The sequence below is a fragment of the Otolemur garnettii genome, unplaced genomic scaffold (genome assembly GCF_000181295.1).
Source record: "Otolemur garnettii isolate 467f Iridium unplaced genomic scaffold, OtoGar3 scaffold00018, whole genome shotgun sequence".
NCBI classification, from domain to species: Eukaryota; Metazoa; Chordata; class Mammalia; order Primates; family Galagidae; genus Otolemur; species Otolemur garnettii.
The window spans coordinates 12,549,387-12,565,742 of NW_003852413.1; the positions used below are offsets into that span (position 1 = coordinate 12,549,387).

Below are 16,356 nucleotides of genomic sequence, written 5' to 3' on the forward strand. Positions count from 1 at the left end.
ATACAACAAGAACACAGCTGCCTACAAGCCAGGAAGAGGGCCCTCACCAAAACCCCATCATGCCAGCTCTCTGATCTTGGACTTTCGCCTCCAGGACTGTGAGATATAAACATGTGTTGTTTACTCCACTCAGTCTATGGTATTTGTTACAGCAGCCCAAGACAACTCATATACCAAGCCAGTGCCAAAACTACACTGCCCGAATGTTATTGGCCCCTTGTGCTTTTCAAACAACTACCCTGGGTTTGGTGTCTCCTTGGACATGTTAATGTCATCATCTTAGGAACAGCGCTAGCAAGCACATTTCTACAGCAAGACATAGAGTGTAGGTTTTATGGGGATGGGGCTCAGAGTTGCAACTCCAGCTCCAGGCACTGTGCCTCGGGTGGAGGGGCTCAAATCTGCTCCAGCAATATCTGGTGAATGAACAAACAAAACGTGAAGAGAAGAATTCAGGTGGTTTGATTGGAAAAAATGTGTTAGTTCCTTTTTTCACATAATCACTTAAGCTGATGCTTTTCGGGCTCAATTCCTTTCCCACGGTGTATTAAAAGTTCGAGAGCTTAACTCTGGAAAAGAACAATCTTATTTCCTTTACTCCCAAATTTTTGGAGGATTGTACCCTCAAAAATGCAGCCTTATGAACTGACCTGCAGGTCACCTTTTTCCCCTCTTCTGCCCACTGTCTCCACTTGGTGGGGACTAATTAATAAGCAACAACATGGTCTTGTTGTTCCTTGGAGACTTTTTTTTTTTTGGTTCTCCCCCAAATCTATTTGGGCAGGCTCAAGCCAGTTCACCATCAGGGGTCCTAATTAAAGTCTGAAAATACATTGTAAAGCAAAGCTGGAAATACAGAGTCAGACATTACAGCAGCCTCTTAATAAGAAAATCAACGCAAATTAAGACACAGCCAGACAGAAAAGCAACTTGCTATTGCACAAATTACTTGTATTAGGATCAGGGAACGTTAGCACTGGAAAGGTTGACACAAAGGCCCTCAAGAGACATAACATTGCAAAGTTAAGTGTGTCCAGCTATCATTTACAAGAAATTTAAAATAGATGATGAGGCTTTCTGTGGCAACTCTCTAATGTGCTATGTGACTGGAATAAAAACTACCCCTGGTCAATTCATAATTTAAAGGCATGGAGGTGGAAATAGGTTTCAAAAATCATTTGTCATGGCCTTTGTGTGTAGAGGGAAGGGGTTGGGAGAAGGTGACCAGAAAGAGGCTGTAGAATCAGCTCAGCTCCACCTCCATGTTGCCATCTGTTAAATGGGCACACAGCTGACTCAGTCCAAGCCAGGTTGTTGAGTGAGATCACTGAGATAATGGCTATGCCAGCCTTTGTAAACTGCAAGCAAATGTGGTAGCAGGTAGTATACGTGGGTATTTCATTCACTCATTCGTTTGTTCATCCACTCATTAGTTCTTCTCAAGAAAGTGTTCCTGGCAGCTGAGCTGGGCAAGTTTTCCTCATTTTCACATTCTTCTTATAGGTGTGTGCATTCACACTGAAGGAAGGGCACACATACAGGCATCTGAGTGCCTCCTGAACAGGACACCTCTCCCCATCGCCACACCCTGAGTCAAGCCATCCTAGAGATCCCTGCAATGCAGCCCCAGCCCTAGTGCCAGTGGGGGCCACCCCTAGGAAGCTGGGACATTCCATCTCAGATGCAGGTTGATAACTTGAGTCTTTCCGGGCTCCCCACTGCCTCCAGGACCAACTCCAAACACCTGAGCACACACACTGTGCCCTGCACCTGACGCCCATCCCTCAGCCCAGCCTCCCCGCCCCTGGCCCAGTCATACTCAACCACTAGAACTCAACCCCCCCCGGAAAGCGAGGGCTTTGAGGAGCCAGACTGTGGCTGTGTCCCCAGCACCGAGGACAGTGCCTGGGCGAGGCTCTAGGAATATCTGTTGAGTGAATGGGCCCCTCTCAGTTCTGGGTCTCGCCTTTCCCTCTGCCAACAACTACGCTCTTCCCTCTCCCTTCCCCCCTGCATCTGGCTAATTCCTCCTCCTCTTTAAGTTCTCAGCATTCAGGTCGGAGCAGATAACCTTTATTGATGACCCCCTCGGCTTCATTCTAGAGAACCGTGGCCTTCTCTTCCTACCACACTATCTCTAACACCCAAAAGGTGAGACGCCCAGCATGTGGCCTTTCTCTTTCTGGACTGACACAGACGTAGAAGCAATGCGCAAATCTATCCCCTAAGCTGTCAGGTCAGTTACAACCAACTCCTGTCATAAAAACAGGGGCCAGAGATACAGTGGGAGTTTCTGCTCTCACAGCACAATCCACTAGGTGTTCTAAAGGCTTTTCTTGTCTTTTTTTGCCTTTGGGCCATAAGTCTCATAAGGGCAGGGCTGACTAGGGTCTCCCAGCATCTGCCTCATGCCCTGTTCTTAGTAGAGACTCATTGTTGGGTGACTGTATTTGGGAGACTTGAAAGAGGGACTAATAATAGCAACTGGATGGGCTACTTTGAACTTGCAGTTGGTTGAGCAGGCTGGCACCAAGGCCCCACTCGTTAATATTTCAGTTCCTTTCTTTTCTCTAAGATTGGCTACCATCTAGGTCATTGTGTTCCCGCTGTCCCCATCCACTAAACAGAGCCATGAGGTAAAGACCTGTGGTCCCTTTTGTTCAGTCCTCACTGGCTCCGGCCGAAGGGTGGGCACGGCATGACTTTAATGTCTGTTTGACCTATTTACTCAAGTTCAAAGATGTAAAGTCACCTGTCCCTCAGTACCGAGAGCTGACGAGGAGGAGAAATTAGGATGGGACCTCTCAAAGCAAGCATCTCAGAGTTCGCGGTAAAGGTCATCAGGACAAGAGGATTTCTCCCCAGAGTCCTCCCAACCCTGGATCTGAGTCACTGTAGCAGGAGCAGGGATGGAGCTGGAAGGGAATCACGAAGCTCTTTCTCTTGCTGACTGCAATCTTGTTCAGAATGTCCTGTCTGCCCTGACTCTGTAGTGTCCGCAGACACCGAGACCTTGTCACATCCCCTGCAGCCTGAGCTGCCTGCCTGGTTTGCATCTTCCTGTAGGTTACTGCTAAATCCCCAAGGCAGCAGGGTGGCTGAGAAAAAGAGGGCTGGGTGGTCACAAGGTGAATGGATGCTTGAAAAAAAGCCAATCTGAGAATAGAAATCAACCCAGGTTGTTTGACTAAATTGATGGCTCAATTCATTCCTGGCCACGGCCCCCTTTTAGAAACAGCCTCAAGTCCCCAGGAGCCTCTGACCTTTCTGTGGTGAATATTGATCTTTGATTCCTAGCTAAGCTGCTGCCTATGACTCCTAGCAGCAGCAACACTGGCTCGACTCAAAATTAAATGAGGGGCAGAGAAGGGCGAAAACAGGGAGGAAATGAGACCACGGTGCAAAGTTAACATACTGCAAATCAATACGCATTAAGTAAACATGGCAATTACGATACGCTGGTTACTTAGCTTCTGAGCTAGACTGGTGGACAACTCGAGTGGGTGGGCAGTACCTGGGCTGTGCAGGCTGTTGTCCCCTCTCTCCCACAGTCACTGATCATTCTCCTTCTCTCCCCCAAGAGACCTGTGAGTCATTATTGCTCAGGAGCCCAAACCCCTGTCTAGAAATCCTAATCCATCTGGTCACCAAGCCAGGAGACATGTGCAGAGGACTTCTCAGACCAAAAATCTCCAAGGACTGTGTGGCTTGTTCATCACAGGAGAAACCAGCATTGGATTTCCCTGGCTGCAGTGCCAACAAGGACAAAACTAGCATTGCACGATCAAGGTTATTCACTTGGTTCTCAAGAGTGTCTTATTTCAGCCTGGCTGGTCAAAATGGCTCACCTCTGTAATCCCAGCACTTTGGGAGGCTGAGGTAGGAGGATCACTTGAAGCCAGGAGTTCAAGACTGGCCTGGACAATGTAGCAAGACCCATCTCAACAGAAAAATTTAAAAATTATCTGGGTGTTGTGGTTCATACCTGTAGTCCCAGCTACTCAGTAGGCTGAAGCTGGAGGATCACTTGAGCCCAAGAGTTCAAGATTGCAATGAGCTGTGATCCAGCCTGAGCAACAGAGACCCAATCTCAAAAAATACATTCACATTTTTTTTATTTTTATTTTTTTCAGTTTTTGGCCAGGGCTGGATTTGAACCTGCCTCCTCTGACATATGTAGCCGGCACCCTCCTCCTTTGAGCCACAGTGCCACCCTCACATATTTTTTTTTCAGAATGCTGGAAAAGATGCCAACTGAATGCATTTGTCCTCTTTTTTAAAGCATGGGCCATTCATTTTTCTGTCCCTATTATAGTACAAGTTGCCTTACATCTTCCCTATTTTATTTTATTTTATTGAAACAGAGTCTCACTATGTCACCCTCAGTAGAGTGCTATGGCGTCACAGCTCACAGCAACCTCAAACTCTTGGGCTTAAGTGATTCTCTTGCCTCACCCTCCCAAGTAGCTGGGACTATAGGCACCTGCCACAACACCCGGCTTTTTTTTTTTTTTTGGTTGTACCATGTTTCCCCGAAAATAAGACACAGTCTTATATTTATTTTTCTCAAGAAGACACACTAGGGCTTATTTTCAGAGGATGTCTTATTTTTATTAAGAGGATGTCTTATTTTATACAACAATCTACATTTATTCAAATACAGGTACGTCATCTTCTTCTGGAACCTGACAGGGGGAGCCGATCTTGTTGGCAGGGCTGGCACTAGTGATGTGTGAACTCCTTTCCCCTAGCCGTTCGCATGTGCGCAATAGGATGCCTGTGACCGCGGTTACCACACGCGCACTCGTGCAAGTGCAAATGGCTCAGAGAAAGAAGCTGTGCCAGATAAACAGTATTCCAATCTTCCTTACTGCTCCCGCCAAAATGCAGGGCGTGGCTATGCAGATATGCTACATAGCCACGCCCATCACTAGGTCTTATTATGGGATAGGGCTTATATTTAACAAATGCATAGAAATCCTGCTAGGGCTTATTTTTTAGGTACGTCTTATTTTAGGGGAAACACTGTAGTTGTCATTGTTTGGCAGGCCTGGGCTGGATTTGAACCCATCAGTCCCGGTGTATGTGGCTGGCGCCCTCGCCGCTGAGCTGCAGGCACTGCGAGCCATCTTCCCTATTTTAATTGCTTGAAATTTTTAAGTTTTAGTAGATGATAAGTCCCTGGCATTTTTGCTTACATTTCATTTTTGTTTTCTTCCGGCTATCTCCACATTTTTAAGCTTACTAATGTTCAACAGCACTTCCCAGCTCAGATTTGCACAGGGCACAGGAAAAAATGACAGCCCACAAGGTCAAGGACAAAACATGCCAGTTGCTTCACCTACAAACAAGCGCAAGAGCCTCACAGCCTCTCAGTGCACACACGATCCCTCACTGAACACTATGAAGCCCCAAATGACAATGGCCTCTGATAAAGAGATGTTTGCTGATTTGTGGTAGCTTTCATTATTTTTTCACAAAACAACTGTTCATTGTTATTTTTAATATGGTCAATCTGCAAACCAGCAAACCCACAAACCAGATAATCTACCCCCACAATGGAAAGAGTTGACTATCATAGTAAAAACACTACAATTCTCTCTGGGCCTCAGTTTCTCCATCTGTGATACGATAATGGGGCTGCTCTTTGACCTAGGCTACTGAAAATGGGCTCAAGGCCTTGGGGATACAGGCCACAATTCCTATCTTATCTCCACATAAATGGAGTTTTAAAAATCTGAAAAAAAGATACCACAATGCAGAGGCACTGGCCGAGTCTGCTTTTCTTGCCCGAGGCATTCGTCTCTTACTGAAACAATTTAATACATCAAAGTTACGCTGTGGATGGCGCTTCTCCTTCTGCCCACAAAATGGGCAAACCACATCTACAATAGCCCATCTAAAACAAAATAAAACAGAACAAAAAACAAATGGTGTGTGCTGGCCAGGAGGAAGTAAAAGGGAAATGCGGAGAGACATTTAAGTGCTGCCTTGGGACTCGGTCTAGGAATGAGGGATCAAGCAGGTTCCAAGAGGACAGACAGACAAGTTTGACAGCTCAGCTTGGGGAGGACAGAGCAGCAGAGCATGGACAGAGCGAGGTGCTCCGGGAACATAAGCTAATGAAACCCAGGGAAGGGGACTGTGTGGGAGGACAGAGGAGCAGAACCAGTGTCCTAGCAGCTACAGCAGACCAGGCAACTCATCAAGCACCAAACATGCCAGGGACTCTTTCAATCTCTCTCGTGACTTAATTCATTTTCATTCCTTAGTTGCCATGAGCAAACTGAGGCCCAGCAACGTTTAACAGCCTAGTGTCCATCCCAGAGCTAGCAAGTTAAGAGACTCCAGCAGTCTGGCTACAGATCCCGTGCTGTGGTTAACTCACATATGCCTGCCCAGAAGTTTAGATCCAGGAGTCCAAGTACTTGAAGTACTTGAACCAATGTCATATGAGCACCGACCACATGCTGGGTATTATTTTAGCCACTAGAGGCATGAAGAAGACAGATAAGGTTGCTCCTCCAAGGAGCTGACCCTCAAAGGCTGAGGGGAGACCTTTTTAGGAAGAGGGAATCGTCAATGCAAGGGCCCTTAAGTAGGGGAAAGTGCATGTTTGAGGAACAGAAATAAGGACAATGTTAGGAACGTGAGGCGAGGGCTGGAGATGAAGTTGGAGCAGGTGGGAAAGACGACAGGCACCTGCGAACATGAACACAGCCGTCCCACATCCCCGGCAGGGCACGACTCCCAGTCAACGGTTGTCTCAACCTTTCCCACAACTGCCTCTAAATCACTTTTCTCAGGTGCCCTCTTACGCTTAGATAGCACAAAAAATCCTTCATCAGCACCAAAGGGAGAAAAAAAAGAGTTGAGATTCCAATCTCCTCTTTGACAGCCCCAATGGCAAAGCCAGGCCAAACCTTGAGAGATAACCTGTGCCAATTCCCTAATTCCTCCTAAGGATAAGGCTCTAGAATGGGAAAATCTGGGTTTGAATGTTGGCTCAGCCACTCATCCGTTCTAGGCAAGTTACTTAACCTCAATTTCCTCCTCTGTGAAATAAGGGAAAGGTGGGATGATAGCAAGAATTAAAAGGGATGAAGCCCAGAGCTTGGCACCTTGGAAGCACTCAGTAAAGGGTTAGCTCAGGGGTGGGCAAGCTTTCCATGTTGCAAGGGTGCATTAATTTAGCTTGTAAACAAATAAGGCCACATTGGAGAAACTTCAAGTAGATGTACTTAAAAATGGACATTGCATGCATTTTGTGAAGAATCTAACTACTATGTACTTAGTTCAAAAAATGAAAACTATTATGTTCGTTGTAAAGTTAACTAACTTTTTAATGACTCTGTTGTGTCTGCTTTCTGTTGGATAGTATTTGACTATCTGACTTCACCATGCAGTTTCATTTGACCCTCTAGAATGGCGTCCTCAAACTACGGCCCACAGGCCACATGCAGCCCGCCTAGGACATTCATCCGGCCAGCCGGGTGTTTTTGCCACCGCTGTCTGTCCTGCTTAGCAGCCGACTCTTCCTAGGGCCTGCAGTCTGGCCCTCCAACGGTCTGAGGGACAGTGAACTGGCCCCTGTTTACAAAGTTTGAGGCCCCCTGCAGATGGTTATCAGTCGTCTGGGACCTTAAGGGCATCCTGGTTTGGGTTAGGCAGAAGAATGTTGATCCTCAGCAATAAATGGCTGAAAAGCAAGAAAGCCTTTTTGAGGCATGTTGCTGAAGGTGTGGGTATTCTACTGCATTTCTGCATATTTCAGTTGGATCTTTATTAGCATCAGTGACTTTAAAATGTCATCCACTGAGGGCTAAACCAATTCCATCTGCAGTTCTTTAGGTGCCTTGGTGATATCAACTAGGAGAGGCTGAAATGCTAATGTCAGTATAATGTCATGATTTTCAAAGTCAGAGAACTTTTCATTGTATTCTCCAATAAATAGAGTCTATAACAGCTGTACATTCTTCAGATGATTTCCATAAATCACCCTGCTCATCAATGACCTTTGATAACTGGGGAAAATATTCATCCAAAATTCCTTTTGAAGAAGAAAGTGTTTGGGGCAGCGCCTGGGGCTCAGTGGGTGGGGCGCCAGCCCATTTACCAAGGGTGGTGTGTTTGAACCCCGCCCAGCCAAACTGCAACAAAAAGATAGCTGGGAGTTGTGGCGGGAGCCTGTAGTCCCAGCTACTTGGGAGGCTTGAGGCAAGAGAATCACCTAAGCCCAGGAGTTGGAAGTTGCTGTGAGCTGTGTGACACCACAGCACTCTACCACTCTACCGAGGCCAATAAAGTAAGACTTTGTCTCTACAAAAAAAAAAAAAGAAGAAGAAGAAAGCGTGCTTGAATTTTTTGCATCATATATATAGACTTAATTTTACCTTGCAAAGAAATATTCAAGTTGTTTTGATCTGACATGATAGCACACAGAAATGCTGCATTCCTATAGAAATCTTTCAATAATTCACGTTGCTGATTCTGTTCCTCATAAAATTTATTCTCACAGAGAGAAAATTCTGGCCAACGCCTGTCCCTATGACAGCCAATGCACTTCAGAATGATACGGCAAATCCACACTCAGTACCTCATCAGTCAACTTTAGCACGTTAGGAAACTGATGATAATGGGTTGTACTTACATGAATACAGTTAACAACGCTTACACTTGTTTCAAAGGGTCACTCAAAACAGCAGCTTTAGCACAGAGATATTGCTGATGGAAGACACAGGGAAAAGAAATGATAGCATCCTGGATCTGTTAATGCACTTTTATCTGTGCAATAAACTCTTCATGTTTTCCTGTCATGGAAGGTGCACTGTCTGTATATACACACAGGAAATTTACCAAATTCAGTCTGACTTCACATTTATCTTCAAAGTGATAAAGAAGATACTGAAGATATTGCCTTCATTCTGTTTGCAAGAGTGTCCATAGTGGCTCGGCGCCTGTGACTCAAACGGTTAAGGCACCAGCCACATACACCTAAGGTGGCGGGTTCAAATCCAGCCTGGGCCTGCCAAACAACAATGATGGCTGCAACCAAAAAACAGCCAGGCATTGTGGCAGGCACCTGTGGTCCCAGCTACTTGGCAGGCAGAGGCAGGAGACTCGCTTGAGCTCAGGAGTTGGAAGTTGCTGTGAGCTGTGATGCTACTGCACTCTACCCAGGGGAATAGCTTGAGGCTCTGTCTTAAAAAAAAAAAAAAAAAAAAAAAAGGAGTGTCCATAGCAAATCTTTGTAGCAAGGAAAATCTTCTATTGTGACATGAATGAAGTATAAAACTAATACCCAGCCAGTAGTATCAGCTGATTCACCCAAAGCAATTGATTTATATATATTTTCCTTTTGAAGTTTTGCATAAAGTTGTTCTGTTAAGTTGAAGACTAATTCCTGCTGTCCTTCAGTTATGGTTGTCCTTGCAAGAGGCAGCTGTCTGTACTTTGAAACATTATCGGAGTTTACGCATCCTACAAGTTTGCCAATGCATTCGTTCACAACTTCTACACCACTGAATGTCTTCCCTTTCCTCTGGAGTATATCAGCTATTGACACTTTATAAGTTGCTTGAGTAGCATCATTTCTACTTCTTACTTCTGCTTGAAAGAACCGTCTTCACTTTTAATTTTCATCTTTTAATTTCTGCAACACAACCTTCTGCCCCTCTCCTTCTCATTTGAAATATCTGTGGTCCTTATGAGTGTTACAGTACTGAAAAGCATTGAGTTTCTTTAAGGCTGATATTGCAGTATCACAAAGCAAGCAAATCATCTTAACTTTAGCCGAAATAAGTTAATATTACAATTCCCAATCTTCATTAAAAAAAATCACTTTTCTTTCTTCAGCATTCCCCTGGTCTTCTTTGACATGATGGCCTATTAAGCAGACAGAATTTAAAAAATATGGTCTAGCTGTGCAACTATTCACAAATTCCACTTCAAATAGAAACACAGCACACTGTTGTCAAAATCTAAAAACAGACTAATGTACTTGACCCTCATAAACTCACCCACCAGTCTTGTGCAATACTGTGTTTCCCCGAAAATAAGACCTACCCCCAAAATAAGCCCTAGCAGGATTTCTATGCATTTGTTAAATAGAAGCCCTACCCCATAATAAGACCTAGTGATGTGCGTGGCTATGCAGCATATCCGCATAGCCACACCATGCATTTCGGTGCAGAGAGGAAGACATCCCCTAAAAATAAGCCCTAGCGTGTCTTCCTGAGAAAAAATAAATATAAGACAGTGTCTTATTTTCAGGGAAACACAGTAGTGGTACCAGTTGGGTGGGGGAAGTTAGAACTAAATCATGAGTGCAGCAGCCATCCATTCAGCCCTTGGGCTAGGCAATCTGGGAGGATTATTTCATTGAAACTTATTTTATTCTTTGGCATTTTAAATACATTCATTACAAAAATAAAATAAAAAATATAGAAGATAAAAATGTATTGACAAAAATAAAAGGATATGTTCTGTAAAATATGGATTCCTTCAGAAGGCTGCACTTAAGGACCTAGAAGCCCACAAGTCTCCTTAAGGCTGCAGGTTCCCCACCCCGGGGTTAGCTATTGTTACGGTTGTTGTGTTGATTTCAACACAGATATTGGCCCTGAGCGCACATCCACATAGGGATTAAGAGGGATTTGTCATAAGAACACCTCCAGGGACAGGAATTCTACCTCCTCCACATTTTGTCACTTGGACCTTTTTATCATACAGAGTAGCCAATTCACATTGACAATTCAAATGGAGATTATGTCTAATAAGAATAACAAAATAACCATAGACAACACATCTCTCCATCTACTGTATGCCAGACTGTATGCTAATTGCTTACATGTCTGACTTAATTTAACCCTAGGGTGACCAGATTTTAACATCAGTAAGGCAGGAAGGCAGGACAACATGGGGGGGCAGGGCAGGGCCTGACAACAACGCAAACTTTGATAAGCAGTTCTCCATAATCACTTCTCAGCAATTATTTATTATTATTACAGTTTAACATTATAAAATTAACAAAAATAATATAAAACTCATATTCTGGCGAAATAGCCACATGGCAGTCGAAAACTGTATATTTCTTGTTCTCCCGCCTGTTCGTGCATTATTTCCAAAAATTGGGACTTTTTTAAAATGCTGCGGGACGCGGGACAAACTGTTGAAAATCGGGATGTCTGGTCACCCTATTTAACCCTCACCACACACCATGCGATATGGGTGCTATCACCATCCCCATTTACAACAGAGGAAAGGAAAGCTCTGATGAATGACACAGCTTGCTCAGGGTCACACGAATAGAAAGGGGCAGAGCTGGGATTCAGCCATCAATGCAACAAACCCCAAATGAACACCTGGACAGTGCTGTTGGAGGCAGGAGAGAGAGATATGTCATATAACCAGGGCAAATTGCACTGTTAATTGCACTGGGTTGAATAAGGTTCCTCTAAATTTCATCTCAAGCCAGAATCTGTGTATGTGACCTTATTTGGAAATAAGGTCTTTGCAGATGAGCCCATACTGAATTAGGGTGGTGCTTTCTTTATTCTTTTTGTTTTTTTTGAGACAGAGTCTCACTCAGTCGCCCCGGTAGAGTGCCGTGGCATTTGAGGAAACAACTTCAAACGCTTGGGCTCAAGCCACCCTCTTGCCTCAGTCTCCCAAGTAGCTGTGCCTACAGGCACCTGCCACAACACCCACCTATTTTTAGAGACAGGGTCTCACTCTGGCTCAGGCTGGTGCTGCGCTCCTGAGCTCAGGCAGTTAGGGTGGGTCTTAATCCAGTGACTGGTATCTCTACTGAGAAAGGAAGTTTGGACACAGGCACAGAAGAACACCACGTAACAACTGAAGCAGAGAACAGAGTCTGCAAGCCAAGAACACCACGAGTTGTCAGAAGGTACCAGAAGCCAGGAGGGAGGCAGAGAACAGACTCTCCCTTGGAGCTTCCAAATGGCGCCAATTTTGCTGACACCTTGACCTTGGACTTGGGGCCTCCTGAACTGTGGAAGGACAGGTTAATGCAGTTTCAAGCCCACTTGGTTTGTAGTCATTTGTTCCAGTGGTCCTAGGAAACTAATACACTAATAGAAAGTAGAAAATAGAAAAGACACTTTGTCAAGTCACCGCTAGCCAGGCCGAGTTTGGCAATAAGAGCTCACGTCTGAAAGTCACGGTTCCCCACTGGCGGTGAGTAGGCAGGGGACATGCCGGCAATGAATCCATTCTCGGCCTCACAGGAAGTTCGGCTTTCCTGTCAACAAAGCACAGAATGAACAGCCATCGACCTCAGGCCAGTGGGCCGTCCACCTGGCCACTGTCACAAGGCTCGGATGGAGAGAATACTTCCATACAGGGAAGGAAAAATAGAAGAACCACCCAGCTCTGTTCGCATCTGACCCAGGACATGCCAGAATCCGTGCACTGGCAGGGACGGCTCAGGAGGAAATCGTGCAGGCCTCACAAATCTGAGGGTCAATAGCAAGCCAAAGATTTCCCCACAAACCCACTAGACATTGAAAGCAGAAGTCCTTCAGCATTTGGCAGTCCAAGTCCTCCTGGGGATCTGGCAGAGGCGACGTATGTATTAGCTCTTTCCCCACAAGGGGGAAAAAAATTCTATGTGCAAAATTTGGGATGCCACTTCCGGGCATTTGGAGCTCCTAAAGCCCCACTGATTGCTGAACAAATACTTATTTGTTCTCTATGTGCCGTGCGCTGTGCTGTACAACATGCTGGGAGCAAAAATGAGGAAGAAGAGGGCCGTTTTCTTCCTCCAGTTCAGAGCGAAACAGGAAGTGTAGGAGTTTTCTGTGGCTGTCATAACATTTTATCATAAACTGAGTGGCTTAAAACACTTCAGGGGGCTGAAGGTCTGAAACCAAGTGGCCAGCAGGCTGGTCCTTCTGCAGGCTCTCAGGGAGAATCGGCTGCCCGCCACCTCCTCCCCTGCTGGGTGCTGCCTGTCCTTACAGTTCTTGGCTTATGGATGCCTCTCTCCAATTTCTGCCTCTATCCTCACGTTTCCTTCCATGTGTGTCTCTCTTACAAGGACACTCGCCACTGGACTTAGGTCCCACCCAACACCATAACATCATGAAGATCCTTCACTAATAACATTTGCAAAGACCCAGTAACCAAAGACCTCAATGACCCATTGAGGGTGGACATGCATTGGGGGAGGGTGCTATTCAACCCAACACAGCCAGCCCAGATGATTAAACAATCACCCTTGAAAGCAGCAAAGAAGATGACAGGGAACACGTGTGGCATCCGAGAAACCTTTCCTGCAGCCCTCGTGTAGAATTGAGACCTAAACAGTGAGTCGGAGCCACTTACACGGAGGAAGGGGAGACGCACCAGGAGGAACTCACATGAGACCCACACAGGCAGAGGCGAGAGGTGAAGACGGCGGCAAGAGAGAAGGGGTGACAGGAAAACCAGTTTGTCAGATGCAGGACAGAGCTTAGATTTTTTCCTGAGGGCCACAAAATGCCTCTGAAGGACTGGAAGTAGAAGTGTGTTTCTACAAAGTTCGCCTTGGCAGAGCTGAGGAGGAAGAATTGGAGTGGGTGAGACCAGATGCAGGGACCCCCACCCAAGGTCTCACATACCTCGGGGGAAAGCTCCAAGCTCGAGGATGCAAGCGATTGAAACTCTGTGAAGATGCCCTGGGCATTCTCCTAAGCAACTAGCTGGAAGGATTCCCACCGAGCCAACTGGAGGAGTTTAACCCAGCACAGACAGGATCCAAGCTGACCAATCAGACCAACATTAACCCAAACGTCTGGAAGCGCTGACACCTGTTCTCCATCTAAGTGGCATAACAAAAATCTGCGATGGCTATCTTATAAACACGTGGACCCATCAGACCACACGCCACTCCCCTTTTACAGACCCTTAGAGTTAATTATGTCTTAGATGTAAGTCACTTCTCTCTTAAATAAGTCTCTGGGCCTCCCAAACTCTTAGTTGCTCTTCACAGGGCATCTTCTCCCTTGAACTCCCAGGCCGGGTTCCAAACTTCTCTCTGAACTTCCAAAACTCCTGATGCAGGCCCAGGGACATCTTGCTTATATTTCTTACTTCCCTTTTAACCTATCTCCTCTGCCAAACAATTAGTTACTTGAGGGAAAGGATTTTTACCTTGCTCACCTCTATGTATTCCCACCACACATAATTTTTGTCATCAGATGGATGGATAGATGGATGGACAGGTGGATTGATAAATGGATGGCAGGTGATGTATAAATGAATGAATGGATGGATGGACAGAGGATGGATAGCTGGATGGATGGATGGATGGATGGACAGATAGATTTTTCTCATGGTGCTCTACGGCCTTCAAACCAAATCAATTAATATATGAATGAAATTAGCAGGGATCCATCAGTTGCTCCTTGGGTGCTTTACACTACCCCTACCACATGGATTAGGGTAAGACATCCCGAGAGACACCTGTTTGGCATCCTCAAGACTTACCTCATTCCTTCCGAAGCCATCTTATCGAGGTTGGGAGTGAACTTTCTTCCTGCCCAGTTTGCTCCCAGGTCACCCCACCCCATGTCATCGGCCAAAATGATCACGAAATTCGGTTTCTGGCCTCTTGTTTTCCCACTGGTATAAAAATCCACAAAAGGATAAAGAAATCCTGACAAACTCACTCCCACCAACAAGACCTTTAAGAAAAGCCAGCCCATGGTGGTGACGGTAGGATCCCAATTGTTGAGACTTTTCCAAGGGCTCCTTTTCTGTTCACTTTCAAAGCAGGAAGTCCCTGGGGAGTAGGGATGGCGTTAGTGGTAGTGGTGGTGACAATGGCTGCAAGGGTGATGGGGACTACACAAATAAGAGCCCCATCTGGAATCCTAACTCAAGACAGTCAGGAGCCTTGCAACTCCTAACTTGGCTTCATCATCTGTAGTCAGTTTCCCCGTCCCGGCTCACAGTCAGGGGACGGGTTATGCTCGACATTCAGTGCCTTTGACACCTAGAAAGTGACCATCTGTATCAGGAGTGTTAGAGCCATAGCACGAGCTCCACATCTGTTTGGGACTCCATCTGGTGACTACAGGCTGGATTCGCGCATCTGCAGAACACCTGGATATTCTAGAAGCCGCAGTCAGCCCCAAGTTCAGTTTCTGGGCTCCAGATGGTTGAGGGCTTCATGTTTCTGTAAAGTTCCCTGAAAGAACAGAAATTGACAAGAAAACAGAGTTAAAATCGCCAGTGCAGCTGTGTTTTACTCAGTAGCTTAGGAAATAATCACTTTTCCATGCCAACAGATGTTTTCCTTTTTATTCGAATATTTAACTGGTTCATCAGTTTCTCCACCTGAAAAATAATAGTGGTGATAATAATATTTGCAATAGACCGATGGTCACAGGGTTGGAAGCCACATCAGAGATGATCTCTCTCAACCCACTCGCTCTATAGACGGGGACTCGGAGGCCTAGAACACTAAAGGAACAAGGAATGGCCCCCAAATCTGCTTACCCACCTTTGCCCCCACACTCTTCTGATTCACAGGAAATTTCTAAATTATTTGTGCTTTTATCAAACCTATTGAGAGTTCTCAAAGAAATCCAAGAAGAAATTCTTCTTATTACCAAGACACAATTCTTTGTTAACAGTCATGCTATAACCTAACATTCCTCTATAAAATGCTTGATAGAAATTACTGGCGGGGGGGGGGGGAGGAAAGGAATTATAAAAAAATAAGTTAATAATAGAATCTAGGTAGGGAATATATAGGTGCTCACTGGAGAACTCTTTCATTTTTTTAATTTTTTTTTTTTGTAGAGACAGAGTCTCACTTTATTGCCCTTGGTAGAGTACCATGGCGTCAGAGCTCACAGCAACTCCAGCTCTTGGGCTTAGGCGATTCTCTCGCCTCAGCCTCCAGAATAGCTGAGACTACAGGCGTCCACCAAAAAACCCGGCTATTTTGTTGTTGTTGCAGTTTGGCTGGGGCTGGGTTTGAAGCCACCACTCTCAGTATATGGGGCTGAATCCCTACCCACTGAGCCACAGGCACTGCCCTCATTTTTTAAATTTTTTATAGAGATGGGGTCTCACTATGTTGCCCAGCCTGGTCTCGAACTCCTAGGCTTAAGAGATCCTCCTACCTCTCACTATGTTGCCCAGCCTGGTCTTGAACTCCTGGGTTCCATGCCAGCTGGAATTCTTTCAGTTTTGCTGCATATTTATAATTTTCATAATAAAATGTTAGAAAAAGATTTCAAAACAGATTTTTTTAATGGAAATGTGTCCCTTTAACATCCTGACCATGTAATTTTTAAGTAAGAAATCTAAAGACACATTTGACTGGTACTTCTCAGAGGTGGA

General features: G+C 45.4%; 1 protein-coding gene across 2 annotated transcripts in view; it reads right to left on the minus strand.

Moving 5' to 3' along the window:
- ARSG (arylsulfatase G) overlaps positions 1-16,356 on the minus strand; it is a 127,539-nt gene that overhangs the window by 68,954 nt on the left and 42,229 nt on the right. For both annotated transcript variants that reach the window (XM_012803202.2, XM_023511099.1), the window contains exon 2: positions 14,491-15,193. In XM_012803202.2, coding sequence (XP_012658656.1) covers positions 14,491-14,708 — 218 coding nt within the window. In that variant the 5' untranslated portion in view covers positions 14,709-15,193. The remainder of the gene's footprint in view (positions 1-14,490; positions 15,194-16,356) is intronic.